The 15,371-nt window shown below is 45.3% G+C and overlaps 1 protein-coding gene across 1 annotated transcript in view; it reads left to right on the top strand.

Moving 5' to 3' along the window:
• The first annotated feature begins 2,768 nt into the window (after positions 1–2,768).
• LOC139230116 (E3 ubiquitin-protein ligase TRIM35-like) overlaps positions 2,769–15,371 on the top strand; it is a 20,508-nt gene continuing 7,905 nt past the window's right edge. Inside the window, exons 1-5 of the mRNA XM_070861959.1 lie at positions 2,769–3,143; positions 4,540–4,635; positions 4,967–5,200; positions 7,059–7,081; positions 7,180–7,295. Coding sequence (XP_070718060.1) covers positions 2,769–3,143; positions 4,540–4,635; positions 4,967–5,200; positions 7,059–7,081; positions 7,180–7,295 — 844 coding nt within the window. The remainder of the gene's footprint in view (positions 3,144–4,539; positions 4,636–4,966; positions 5,201–7,058; positions 7,082–7,179; positions 7,296–15,371) is intronic.

Here is a 15,371-nt window from a genome sequence, read left to right as displayed (position 1 = left end):
GACGGAGGTGTTCAGCAAAGTGATCACCCAATCTGCATTGGGTCTCCCCAATGTGTGGTGGTGGCATCATGTTGGAGGTGGTGGAAATGATGAAGGATGACCCGTTCAAGCTGGAAGGGTGGAACGTGAGGACAAGGGGAATCCTATCGTGGTTCTGGGAGGGAGGGGAAGGGGTGAGAGCAGAACTGTGGGAAATGGGACGGACATGGTTGACAACCCTGTCAACCACGTTGGAGGAGAAGCCTCGGCTGAGGAAATAGGAAGACATATCGGAAGCTCTGGTACAGCAGGCGACATCGTCAGAACACACGAGATGGAGAAAGTGGGAGAGTGGTATAGAGATCTTACAGGAAGCGGGGTGGGAGCAAGTGTAATCAAAGTAGCTGTGGCAGTCAGTGGGCTTATAGTAGATATTGGTCAACAGTCCATCCCCAGAAATGGAGATAGAGAAGGTGAGGAAGGGAGGAGTCGGGGATGGACCATGTGAAATTGGAAGCAAAGTTGATGAGATTTTTCAGTTGTGGGTGAGAGCAGGGAGATACAATGATCAAAGTACTGGAAAAAGAGGTGAGGGAGAGGACCTGAGTAGGACTGGAACAAAGAATGTTGTAAATAACAACCACTGCGCCCATTGTAATGGACAGCAGCTTCTGGTAATGATTCTGCTGTTGCTGTTTACAGCTCCTCGAGACCCATATTTTGTTTCTGTTCTTCTTTTCCTCTTGAAGTTTACAGACTTCAAGCGGACATAGACAGGCTGGTGGAATGGGCGGACACGTGGCAGGTGAAATTGAATGCAGAAAATTGCGAAGTGAAACACTTTGATAGGAGATATGAGGAGAAGTACTATAAACTAAATGGTACAATTCTAAAGCGGGTACATGAACAGAGAGACCTGGGGTATATGTGCACATATCGTTGATGGTGGCAGGGCAGGTTGAGAAAGCAATTTAAAGAGCATACAGATCCTGGGCTTCATAAATAGCAGCTTAGGGCTAGAAATTCAGTTTTTGGCGATATTGGTTTTTATCCATTATTTTACGGAAAAAAAAACTAAATACTTCGCCATTTTTTAAGGGGGTAAAATTGGCAAAAAAAATGCGCCTGACGGGAGAAATCGGCATTGCACGAGTATTCACGGTGGAAACCACGTTCCTCGCCCACTTTAGCCTGAGGCCTTTCACCTGGGAGGGGAGAAAACACAAAAATATAAATATCAGAAAACATTCACTTAACTAATGAATCGCTGAAAAGGAATTTAAAAATAAAAACTTCAACTTAGCTTTTTTGTAGGTCTTCATACGTTGTTTCTGGGGCTACAGCGCAGGCTTTTCTCAGGTGTTTTTTTTCACCCTGAGTACGGGTTCGTCGAACGGCCAATTTTAAGTGGTGCATTTTGTTTGCGCATTGCACATCGTCAATCCGCTTTTCGGCGATATTTCAAAACCGCCATTCGTTAACTTTGGCCAAATTAGGTGAGTACCTTTTACCGGCAAAAAAGGCAAAATAGCAGCAAAAGAACGTGTACAAGGCTGGCCAATTTCTCCTCCCTAGAGTATAAAACAAAGAAGTTATGATGAAGCTTTATAAAAGGTTCGGCCAAAACTGTGTCCAATTCTGGGCACCGCACTTTCGGAAGGTTGACGGACTTCAGTTATATGATAGACTGGAGAAGCTGGGGATGTTCTCCTTAGAGCAGAGAAGATTGAGAGAAGATATGATAGAGGTATTCAAAATCATGAGGAAATCTAGACAGTAGATAGAGAGAAACTGTTCCCATTGGCAGAAGGGTCGAGAACCAGAGGACACAGATTGAAGGTGATTGGCTGAAGAACCACAGGTGACACGAGGGAAACTTTTTTACGCAGCGAGTGGTTATGATCTGGAATGCACTGACTGAAAGGGTGGTGGAGGCAGATTCAATTGTGGCTTTCAAAAGGGCACTGGATAAGTACCTCAAGGAAAAAAAATGCAGGGCTACAGGGAAAGGGCGGGGGAGTGGAACTATCTGAAGTGCTCTTGCACAGAGCCGGCACAGAATCGATGGGCCGAATGGCCTCATTCTGTGCTGTAATCATTCTATGATTACCACCCGCTCCAGCCTCGCAACATCCCTTTTGTCATTTAATCTCTCCTGCCCTCCACCCTATCACAGACCTTCCCTTTTGTTCTTTCCTCCCCTGCCTCTGTACTTACTTAAAACCTGTTACATGCCTAACTTTTCCCGGTTCTGATAAAAGGTCATCGACCTGAAACGTTCACTCTGTTTCTCTAGCCACAGATGCTGCCTGACCTGCTGAGTATTTCCAGCATTTTATTTTTTATTTCAGATTTCCGGCATCCGCAGTATTTTGCTTTGTATTAATGGGACTCTGTGTCAGGCTGTTGCTTAACTAACCTGTGGATCAACTATTCTAATATGGACATTCTCCTGATGTTGGTGCCTTTGCAGGTTGACTGGGAATTGTCTGATCCTTGCCCTGGCCGTTGCTGCTGGCTCCGTCAGATATTTATTTTCTTGTTCTGTTTTGGAGCGGTTGTTTTGCATGTTGTGGGACCAGAGACACATTCAGACCAGACTGGGTCGGTGTAGAAGGTCCCCTGAAGGAAATGAGTGAACCAGTCTGGTTATTGCAACAGTCTGTTTATCACTGTTACCTGCCCTTTCCTGGGCGGTGATTGATAATGTTGCTGCTGGAACCAGGAACTGAAACTGAAAGTGTTTTACTGAGCACTCATCACCATTTTACGTGGAGCAGTCCTTCGAGATGGAAGGTGAACTTTCCTGTGCTGTGTGCCATGATCTGTATAAAGACCCTGTCTCACTGGACTGTGATCACAGCTTCTGCCGATCATGTCTAACCCGGGACTGGGAGAGCTCTGTCCCCGCCGCCTGTCCCGTCTGTCAAAAGGAGACTTCCTCCAGGGTCCTGAGACCCAACCGCACCCTCGCCAACATCGTGGAGATATTTGTAAAAAGTGTTAAAAGTGATCAAAATCAGCAGGAATGCAGCCGTCACAAGGAGAACATGAAGGTTTTTTGTACAACTGACAAACAGCCCATCTGTGCCATTTGTCAGATTTCAAAAAGTCATCAAAACCACGAGGTGCTGCCGCTGGAAGAAGCGACCGAAGAGTTTAAGGTGAGTTAATGCCGTGTAAAATAAATATAGTCACAGGTAACAGAATCCTGAACAGGGAGTGTTCACAGATTCGGGTTTGAGCGTCTCTCAATACTTAAAGCACTTTAGATAATGTGTTTGTGTTTATTTAATGACTCAGTCCTCACACGGACTGCCATTTGTATCGCTGCTGAAGGAACCAGGGACAGGAAGTGACAGTTTCACTTTATTCCAAACACCACTTTAATAGATCAGTGTAAATTGATCAGCCCATGGAATGCAAAGTGAAATCTCTTGTACAGTATGTTCTCAGATCGATACCGATCCTGTCTCCGTGGCGAGTGATGGTCTGTGGAACGTGTCTCCTATTTATATTCCAGATGTGAAGCGTTTAATGTCGACATGAACTTGTTAAACTTCAAAGTGTCCGGAACAGCGCAATGTTTCAGCAATCAGGAAAACAACAGGGACCAGGAAACAGAAGCAGATCAATTACTCTGGGTATTTTCTTAAAGGACAGCACAGGCAGAGGCAGATTTGACGGGAAAGCACTTGAGAAGTTAAGGGGAAAGGGACAGAGGAGAACTAAGGTGAAAGAAACCCCCTGTGTGAATTAGGGGACAAAGCACATCACCAGAGACCAGATACAGTAAAGAAAACCCGAGAGAAGTGAAAGTAAAAATAGGGATAGCGGACAGAAGGAAAATTAAAAGGGAATGGTTGGTATTAAAGTAAAGTACAACCTAAAGGGACAACAGGAGAAATAGAACTCGGGAAACAGCTGAGAAAGTTATAACTAAGATGGATTCCATGAGGTGTGGTTATTGTGTAATATTATAAAAGAGAAAGACTGATACCATAATACAAAGGTGAAGAGATATGAAAAGTGTATATTAATCATTAACTGAAACGTATTTCTGACCTTCCATATGCAGCAATTTACAGGGGAGAGAAGGCAAGAGATGTTCTGAGGGCGAGTGGGTAGAATTAGATTCAGTGAGTGATGAGGCCAGGATAGGATCAGACCTCGAGAGGGAACCTTCAGGGACTGTAGCTGGAGACCAGTACAATCAGCAGCAGATTCTCATCCTAGAGGGACAAGTGCTGGAGGAAGCCAAGGATATGGGAATACTGGGTAGATTAAGGTTGCTGAAAGAAGCAAGAAAGGTCAGAAACCCTGTGAAGCTACTCGAGATTATAATTAGTGAACAGATACCAGGCACGGCCCAGTTTATAAAGAATTCTCTCGATCTACCCCATCAACTCCTTTAATCATCTTAAACACCTCAATTAGATCACCGCTAATCTATATTCCAGGGAATGAATGCTCTGAGAATTTTCTTTGATTAAACTAAATGGTATTTAATTATCAGCTGTTTATGGCACAAAGTGCACAAATTAACTGATCTTTGTTCAGGAGGAACTGCGAACCTTACTGAAGCCGGTCCGGGACAAGAAGGAGGAATGTGATGCTGTAAAAAGTGATTATGTGAAAACTTTGGCCCACATTCAGGTACATTTGATGTCACTTTGTTCTATATTTTACGATTTGTTTCTCTTTGAACCGTTGAATGTCCATTACCAAAGTAAAATCTCACTTCAGCGAACCATTGAATTATCGCGGACACGTCCCTTGTGCTGGTGAAACCGCAGTTAAAGAAAATACAGCAGTTCAATCCTCAGTTAGAGCTCCCGCTTCTGAATAAATTATCATCTGGTCTCCATTAATTAGATTTCATTGCATCAAGGAATGTTTATCTCTAAAATATTCTTGTATGAAGAGAACTGCACCACCTTTTTAAAATGCTCATTTGTTTTTTTCCCAATCTCATTATTTCCCAAAGGACCAAGGCATAAATACAGAGAAACAGATTAAATGTGAATTTGAAAAACTTCACCAGTTTCTCCGTGAGGAAGAGAAGACTGTGTTGGAAGATCTGAAACTGGAGAAAGAGAAAAACAGTCTGGAGATGGAGGGGAGGATTGAGAAGATAACGGAGGAAATCTCATCACTTTCAGACACAGTTCAGGATATTGAACAAGAGCTGAGTGAACAGGACAGCATCAAGTTTTTAACGGTAGCTGTATATTTATGTGTTTTTTGTTTCCTTAGTCCCTCTTTGACACAGTCTTTGAGATTGTGCAGAGTGTGCCATCAAAACCTAGGATATTATATTGAATTACACAGTATTTACAGCACAGAAACAGGCCATTCAGCCCAACAGGTCCATGCTGGTGTTTGTATTCCACAGACTCCTCCCACCCTTCGTAACCTAAGCCCATCAACATATTCTATTCCTTTCTCCCTCGTGTTTATCGAGCTTCCCCGTAAATGTATTTATAGTATTCACCTCAACCACTCCATATGGTAGCATGTTCCTCCTTCACCACTCTCTGGGGAAAGAAGTTTTATTATGTTAAAAGTGCTATATAAATGTAAGTTATTGAATTCCCTATTGGATTTATTAGTGACTTTCTTATACTTATGGCCCCAGTTCTGATCTCCCCTGCAAGTGGAAACAGCTTCTCTACGTCTAGCAAACCCTTTCATAATCTTAAAGGTCAGGCCACCCCTCAGTCTTCTCCTTTCTAGAGAAAAGGGCCCCAGCTTGTTCACTCTTTCCTGATTGGTACAACCTCTCAGTTCTGGTATCTGTCTCGTAAATCTTTTTTGCACCTTCTCTCGTGTTTCTATCTTTTTTTTGTTAGTATGGAGACCAGAACTGTTCACATTTCTCCAAGTGTTGTCTAACCAAGGTTCTGTGCTTTGTTTGCTTTTATGGCCGTATTAACCAGTGTCACTACTTCTAGTGATTTGTGTATCTGGTATTCCCAGATCCCTCTGGTCCACTACCCCATTTAGACTTATTTTCAAGGAGTATGTGGCCTCCTTTTCTTCCTATCGATATGTGCCACCTCACACTTGCCTATATTGAAGATTATTTGCCAAACTGAGTAACTACTTTTAATTCCTAGTCTCAGTTTTCTGTTTAGTCAACTTGCTCTCCATTCTGCCACTTGTCCCCTGACTCCACATGTTCTGACTTTAGTCCCATGTCTATTATGCGGTATCTTATCAAAGGCCTTTTGAAAATCCCAAAATGGTGTGTCTACTGAATTCCCCTTATCTCCCCTTTCTGTTACTTCAAAGAATTCAGTAAGGTTGGTCAAGCATGATCTCCCCTTGCGAAATCTGTGCTGACTATTCTTCATTATATTTCCAGATTCTAGATCTTTTTCTGTTACATCTTTGAGTACTGATTCCATTCTCTTTCCAACCACTGACATTTAGCTAATTGGTCTATCGTTCGCTGAACTTGTTCTACCTCACTCACTAATATAAAACTCACTCACTGAACAAAATAATACCAACCACCTATGACGAGAAGCAGAGTGTGCCAGTATTTTGTGATTGTTGTGCATGCTTTACTTCCTTGATTATTGATTGGTGATCGATGTTTGTTCAGTAAATATACACATGAAGTACCTATATTGTGTGAGTGTGTAAGGAGTTTTCTCCTGAAATTAGTGCCTGTGGCTAAATTGGTGTCTGGTCAAACCAGTGGCTCGGATGCCATTTCTATTGGACAGCACTGGTACAGATTCACAGATACATTCATCCCCTTTGGGCAAAGGACACGAGCAAGTTACAACTTGAATAGGTTGAAGGGACTGTCTTTAAATAATATTTAAATTTCAGTAATTTGAGACTTCGGGATGTGACAATTGTATTGTAGCTCTGAGTTGTGTTGTGCAGTCAGATCGAGTCAGTTGTAATGTTGTGGAGTAACTCACAGTACAGTGAGGGCAGGAAGACCCAGCCCAATAACTTTACATATTTACAATGTACTTTTCTGTGGAATCCAGCCTGTTACTTTCTTTTTGTGATAAAATGTTCTCAAAACACAAACAGTAATAATTGTTCTTATTCTGCAGAAATTTCCAGAAACAGAGAAAAGGTATAATTTACAGCCTTGATTTGAGCCGATATTTTAATTTCTAACATTTCTCGCCCACCCTGGAATGATCCAACACTGCCCTTTATCTCCTGTTTCAGAGCGAAGCGAACTCTCCCAGAGCCGCAGAAGGTTTCCCCTTTAATCAATGTGGGGAAGTACATTGGGTCACTGCAGTACAGAGTGTGGAGAAAGATGCTGACAGTGATTAATACAGGTGGGTGTGAGCTTCCTGACACCAGCTATTAAACAGCTCTCTGTTAGTAGACGGGATCTGTCTTTTTATAATAAATATCTCATTGTATGTGTAACTGACTAGATTATACTTTCAGTCAGTTTTCTGGTAAAATACATAATTGTCAGATCTGCTCCCATTTGACATGTTTGATGAAATTCTGGTGGAGGTGTTTTGGGGGCAGATGTGAGATATACTGATCTTCCGCCTGCCCCGTGGATGGGTCCCTGGCCCTGTCCCAAATCCTGGAGTCTTGGGTATTTCCATATTGTGAGTCGGAGCCAATGTATATCCCGCTCGAATAGGGAACCAAAGTTCGGTGGCAGTAGACGGGTCAGAACAGTCAGGGACATGAGGAGCTACATTTGAAAACTGAAAACTGCTGCTGCTTTTGCTGGAGGTGGGTTTTCTGAAAGCTCACGGTCAATCAGTGATTGATTACATTTGGGAATCAAGTCTTTAAATGTTAAATACCCCAATGTCTTCAGCAACACTGGACACCAGGACACGGGAAGCAGAGTCCGTAAATTCTTTAAAAGGAAATTAGATAATTGCTTCATAAGACCATATTAAAGAGTAGGGGAGTGAGTGGGACAGTCTAATTTCTTTGTCTGGATTGGCCTATGATTTATTAATTGTCAATAACCAGAGTTCATAGATTTCAAATCATTGGCAAAAGATCTAGATGGGAGATGAGCAGAAATGTTTTCACTCAGAGTTGTTGGAATCGGAACGCTCTACCTGTAAAGGTTTTGGACAGTACTTGAGGATGAAGACCTCGCAGGGGTGTGGGACTAAACACGACTGCTCTTTCAAAATCCCAGCAGGGACATGAAGGGCCAAATGGTCTCCTTCTGTGCTGTAAGTTTCTATGATTCTATGATTCACATCCCACTGTGGGGCGCTAATCTCAGTTAAACAGGTGGTAACTGCGACTGCCTCAACTCTGCCGGTTTGAAATTACACCACAATTGTCCTCAACAAAATGCGGCCTGTCCTGAATGTTCACACAGAGCCCACTGCCCCACAATGTGGGTGGTCAACCCTCCCTCACTATTTTCCCCAAATTAACCCCTAACTCAACCCAACTTAATCCCACCACTATGTGGAAGGATATCCACTCACCAGGGCTGATGACCAAGAAGGCCGCACATGGACTTCTCAGTGCCTCACCTCCTACGAAGGTGCAACCCTCCCCCAGAGGCTTTTGGGGAGATTTGTCCTCTGCTTACTGATGACCTGAAGCTCACATCCACTTGGACAGTAATACTGTCTGGCAGTCAAAGTCACTGCTGTCTTCAATGTTTTTACATCTGGATCTGGATCCTTCCAACCAGCATCTGGTCATCTTTACCACATTGGTCATGCAACATTGGATAAAAAAGTTGACTGATGATATCCTCATGGGGCTCATTCACTTCATTTTCTTCCCAATGGAACCAGAAAACAATGAGGGCAATCTGTCCAGTGCTGCAGACAGGTAGGTGTAATGTATGGAGAAAGAGTCAGACTGAAGACTGTGAGCTCAAAGTAAAGTGTGACCGTAGTCTTTTATTGCAGGTCTCCAGAGTGTCTCACCAACCTGTGAGGCCACCTTAAATACCTGTGCTCCCAAGGGATTATGGGATCCCTTGGAACTCCAGGGAATGAGCCCTCTGGTGGCTGTACAGAGTAAATACAAGTTTGCATATATAACAATACTCGCCCCTCGCCCCCAAAGTCAATCGTGTAACTGTTTACAATGTGAGTCGATCTGGGGCCCTTCTTGCCCTGGTTGATCGTCTCGGTGTGAAAGCTGGTATAGTTGAATCATTGGTTGGGCCCTCGCTGGGCTGCTGTGGATGATGGGTTCTGCTTCGTGGTCAACCGTGGTGCCGGTTGCCACTGGTGTGTATGTTGGGGGATCAAAAAAGGTAAGGTCCAAGGTGGGTTGTCAGGATAATCCATAAATCTGAGTTTCATTTGGTCCAAGTGTTTCCGGTGAATGAGTCCATTAGAAAGTTTGACCCGAAACACCCTGCTCCCCTCTTTGGCCACGACAGTGCCGGGAAGCCACTTGGGACCTTGTCCATAATTCAATACAAACAAAGGATCATTGACTTCAATCTCGCGTGACACATTTGCGCTATCATGGTATGCACTTTGTTAAAGCTGCCTGCTCTCTACCTGTTCATGTAGATCAGGGTGAACTAACGAGAGCCTTGTCTTAAGTGCTCTTTCCTTGAGCAGTTCAGCAGGTGGGATCCCAGTGAGCGAGTGGGATCTCATACGGCAGCTAAGCAGGACTTGGGATATGCGAGTCTGCAGTGAACCTTCAGTTACCCTTTTCAAGCCTTGCTTGATGGTTTGCACTGCTCTCTCTGCCTGACCATTGGACGCTGGTTTAAACGGGGCAGATGTGACATGTTTGATCCCGTTACAGGTCATGAATTCTTTGAACTCAGCACTGGTAAAACATGGCCCATTGTCGCTCACCAGGACATCGGGTAAGCCGTGAGTGGCAAACATGGCCCGCAGGCTTTCAGTAGTGGCAGCGGACGTGCTAGCCGACATTCAATCCACTTGGAATACGCGTCTACAACCACAAGGAACATTTTACCCAAGAACGGGCCTGCATAGTCAACGTGTTCCCCAGACCACAGTTTGGAGGGTCAAGACCATAAACTTAGCGGCACCTCCCTGGGTACATTGCTTTACTGCGAGCATGTATTACATCTGTGAACGCAGGACTCTAAGTCCGCATTGATACCGGGCCACCGCACGTGGGATCTGGCTATCGCTTTCATCATTACGATGTCTGGGTGGGTACTGTGGAAGTCATTGATGAAGGTGTCTCTGCCCTTCTTGGGGACCACTACTCGATTGCTCCACGGAAGGCAGTCTGCTTGTATAGACATTTTCATCTTTGTTGGAACGGCTTTATCTCTTCCTGCATTTCCATTGAGACACTGGACCAGCTCCCGTGAAGCACACAGCTTTTGACTAGAGATAATAAGGGGCCCTGGCTTGTCCAGCTTTTGATCTGCCAGGCAGTGACGGGTGATTGCTCACTCTCAAATACTTCCATAACCAAGGCTAGATCTGCGGGCTGCGCCATTTCCACCCCCGTGGTGGGCAATGGCAGCCTACTGAGAGCATCGGCGCAGTTTTCTGTGCCTGGCCTGTGGCGGATGGCATAGTTGTATGCGGACAATGTGAGTGCCTATCTTTGGATGCGGGCCAATGCGTTGGTATTTATCCCTTTACTCTCGGAAAAAAGGAATATAAGCGCCTTATGGTCAGTTTCCAATTCGAAATTTAGCCCAAACAGGTATTGATGCATTTTCTTTACCCCATAGACACACGCTAACGCTTCTTTCTCAATCATGCTGTAGGCTCTCTCAGCCTTAAACAGACTCCTGGATGCATAAGCAACCAGTTGCAGTTTCCAAAAATCATTAGCTTATTGCAATACACACCCAACACCATATGATGACGCATCACAGGCTAGTACCAAACGCTTACATGGATCATACAACACAAGCAATTTGTTTGAGCATAACACTTTCCTCGCTTTTACAAAGGCATTTTCTTGGCTTTTGCCCCAAACCCATTCGTGCTCTTTTTGTGGTAAGACATGCAGTGGTTCCAACAGTGTGTGCTAAGACCCGGTAAGAAGTTACCAAAGTAGGTCAGGAGTCCCAGAAACGACCGCAGCTCCATCACATTCTGTGGCCTCGGTGCGTTCTCGATTGCCTCCGTCTTCGCGTTGGTGGGCCTGATGCCGTCCGCCGCAATACTCCTTCCCAAGAACTCCTCCTCAGGTGCCAGGAAAACGCACTTCGAGCATTTCAACCTGAGCCCCACGCAGTTGAGTAGACTAAGAACCTCCTCCAGGTGCTGCAAATACTCGACTGTGTTCCGACCTGTAACCAACATTTCATCCTGGAAGACCACGGTGTGCAGGACCGACTTCAGGAAGCTTTCCATGTTTCTCTGGAATATCGCCGCAGCTGATCGGATTCCAAATGGGGATCTGTTATGAAGAAAAAGATCTTTGTGTGTGTTGATGCAGGTGAGGGCCTTCGATAATTCCTCCAGTTCCTGGATCATGTAGGCTGAAGTCAGATCCAGCTTCGTGAATGTCTTTCCTCCCACCAGCATTGCAAAGAGACCATCGGCCTTTGGTAGTGGGTATTGGTCCTGCAGGGAGAAACGATTGATCGTTACTTTGTAATCGCCACAAATTCCGACGGTGCCGTCTCCCTTGAGGACTGGGACGATAGGACTGGCCCACTCGTTGAACTCGATCGGTGAAATGATCCCTCTCTTTGCAGCCGGTCTAGTTCAATCTCTACCCTTTCTCTCTTCGTGTATAGTACTGCTCTCGCCTTGTGATGGATGGGTCGCGCCCCCGGAATTAGGTGGAACTGCACTTTTGCTCCTTCGAATTTCCTGATGCCTGGTTCGAACAGTGAAGAAAATTTGTTTAAGACCTGGGCACACGAAGTGTTGTCAGCGGGCGATAGCGCTCGGATGTCGTCCCAGTTCCAGCGTATCTTTCCCAGCCAGTTCCTGCCGAGAAGCGTGGGACCATCGCCCGGTACCACCCAGAGTGATAGCTTGTGCACCGCCCCATCGTAGGAGACCTTTACAGTAGCACTGCCGATTACAGGAATCAGTTCTTTCATGCAAGTTCTCAGTTTCGTGCAAACTGGAGTTAAGACTGGCCTTGAGGCCTTGTTGCACCACAATCTTTCTAAAGTCTTTTTGCCCATGATGGACTGACTCGTGCCTGTGTCCAGTTCCATTGACACCGGGAGTCCATTTAGTTCAATATTCAGCATTATCGGGGGACAATTCGTGGTGAATGTGTGCACCCCATGTACCTCTGCCTCCTCAGTCTGAGGCTCCGGTTTGTCGTGATCCTCCGTGGATCTGCCCTCCTTTGCAACATGGTGGTTTGCAGGTTTAACAGCATTTGCAGCTCGCCTGCACACTAGTTGGAGGTGTCACATTGTTCCACAGCCCTTGCAAATGTACCCTATGAATCGGCATGAATGGAAACGATGATCACCCCCACAGCGCCAACAAGGTGTTAATGGCCTTGCATTCATCACCCTTGATGGTGGACTCAGACATCTGCGGACGTTCAGCTGCAGGTATGTGTGCCCTGCCCTGTACGTTACGATTCGAAAACAATATCACTTTGTTCACAGTACTTGTAGTAGCACTTCTGTGCTGAGAGATTTGCTTCGTATTGTCATTGGTGGCAATGAATGCCTGGGCTATCGCTATGGCCTTACTCAAGGTTGGGGTCTTTACAGTCAAAGGTTTGCAAAATATGGTTTCGTGACCAATGCCAAGTACGAAAAAGGCTCTGAGCATGTGCTCCAAATGTCCTTCAAATTCGCAATGTCCTGCAAGGCATCTTTGCTCGGCGACATAACTCGCCACTTCCTGGCCTTCAGACCTTTTGTAGGTGCAGAACCGGTACCTCGCCATCAGAACGCTTTTCTTTGGGTTCAAATGCTCTCGGACCAGTGTGCACAAATCATCGTACGATTTCTCTGTGGGTTTCGCTGGAGTGAGCAGATTCTTCATGAGGCGATTTGTTGGTGCCCCACAGACAGTGAGGAGGATCGCCCTTCATTTGGCAGCGTTCTCTTCCCCATCTAGCTCATTTGCTACGAAGTATTGGCCGAGTCACTCCACATAAGTTTCCCAATCATCTCCCTCCGACAATTTCTCCAGGATGCCCACTGTTCTCTGCATCTTTGGGTTCGCTATCTGTATATTGTCGCCAGTTGTTATGTATGGGGAAAGAGTCAGACTGAATACTGTGAGCTCAAAGTAACGTGTGAACTTAGTCTTTTATTGCAGGTCTCCAGAGTGCCTCTCCAACCTGTGAGGCCTCCTTAAATACCTGTGCTCCCAAGGGATTATGGGATTCCTTGGGACTCCAGTGTATGAGCCCTCTGGTGGCTGTACAGAGTAAATACAAGTTTGTATATATAACAGTAGGGTACTGTTAAGTATGCAGCACTATGTAACCAGCATTCTACCGCCACCAGAGGGCATATCTGATGGAGTCCCAAGGGATCCCAGCATCCCTTGGGAGCACTGTATGTAAGCTGGCCTCCGATGATGTACCAACACTCTGGAATTAGAATAAAGAGACTAAGGTCACACTTACTCACGTAGAAAGATAGAAAATAGGTGCAGGAGTAGGCCATTCGGCCAATCGAACCTGCACTGCCATTCAATAAGATCATGGCTGATCATTCCTTCAGTACTCCTTTCCTGCTTTTTCTCCATACCCCTTGATCCCATTAGCCATAAGGGCCATATCTAACTCCCTCTTAAATATATCCAATGAACTGGCATCAACAACTCTCTGCGGCAGGGAATTCCACAGGTTAACAACTCTCTGAGTGAAGATGTTTCTTCTCATCTCAGTCCTAAATGGTCTACCTCTTATCCTAAGACTATGTCCCCTGGTTCTGGACTTCCCCAACATCGGGAACATTCTTCCCGCATCTAACCTGTCTAGTCCCATTAGAATCTTATACGTTTCTATGAGATCCCCTCTCATCCTTCTAAAGTCCAGTGAATAAAGGCCCAGTTGATCCAGTCTCTCCTCATATGAGAGTCCAGCCATCCCAGGAATCAGTCTGGTGAACCTTCGCTGCACTCCCTCAATAGCAAGAACGTCCTTCCTCAGATTAGGAGACCAAAACTGAGCACAATATTCCAGGTGAGGCCTCACTAAGACCCTGTACAACTGCAGTAAGACCTCCCTGCTCCTCTACTCAAATCCCCTCGCTATGAAGGCCAACATACCATTTGCCTTCTTCACCGCCTGCTGTACCTGCATGCCAACTTTCAATGACTGATGAACCATGACACCCAGGTCTCGTTGCACCTCCCCTTTTCCTAATCTGCCGCCATTCAGATAATATTCTGCCTTCGTGTTTTTGCCCCCAAAACGGATAACCTCACATTTATCCACATTATACTGCATCTGCCATGCATTTGCCCACTCACCAAACCTGTTCAAGTCACCCTGCAGACTCTTAGCGTCCTCCTCACAGCTCACACTGCCACCCAGTTTAGTGTCATCTGCAAACTTGGAGATATTACACTCAATTCCTTCATCTAAATTGTTAATGTATATTGTAAAGAGCTGGGGTCCCAGCACTGAGCCCTGCGGCACTTCACTAGTCACTGCCTGCCATTCTGAAAAGAACCTGTTTATCCCGACTCTCTGCTTCCTGTCTGCCAACCAGTTCTCTATCCACGTCAGTACATTACCCCCAATACCATGCGCTTTGATTTTGCACACCAATCTCTTGTCTGGGACCTTGTCAAAAGCCTTTTGAAAGTCCAAATACACCACATCCACTGGTTCTCCCTTGTCCACTCTGCTGGTTACATCCTCAAAAAATTCCAGAAGATTCGTCAAGCATGATTTCCCTTTCATAAATCTATGCCGACTTGGTTCGATCCTGTCACCTCTACAGTACTCAGTTAGATTCGTTCATTCTAGACGTAACAGGTACCAACTGGTAAATGGAGCAATTGACTGAATGCATATCAAAGCCCCATATGAAAACCTGCTCAATATCATGAACAGGAAATGTTTTCATTTGATTCATGTGCAGTCAGTGTGCATGTCATATAACCTTATACTGAACATAAAACCCATTCTCTGGGAATCTGTCTTGATGCTTTCATCATGTGATAATCTACCATACCAGCCCCTGTGACTCAAGTATCAAGGTGGTTGATTGGTGATCAGGTTATCCCCAGCAGTCATGACTTACAACTGCAGTAAGGTTTCTACAGACAGAGAGGGACACTGGACATAATAAGGCCCATGTCAGTGCAAGAAGTGAGATAGAGAAGACTGCAGGCATTTTGAAGCCTAGTTTCTCGGTGCCTGGATAAATCTCGTCGAGCCCTGCAATACAGTCTGTCGAGAGTCTCCAGAATCACTGCAGCTTGCGAGGTACACCATAAAATCGCAGTGAAGACAAGCTTGCTGCTACTGGAAGGGGATGATGATGAGGACGTGGG

The sequence above is a fragment of the Pristiophorus japonicus genome, chromosome 19, assembly GCF_044704955.1.
Source record: "Pristiophorus japonicus isolate sPriJap1 chromosome 19, sPriJap1.hap1, whole genome shotgun sequence".
Lineage (NCBI taxonomy): Eukaryota > Metazoa > Chordata > Chondrichthyes > Pristiophoridae > Pristiophorus > Pristiophorus japonicus.
The sequence above is the reverse complement of the archived record's forward strand: the minus strand, read 5'-3'. Positions and strand labels throughout refer to the sequence as shown.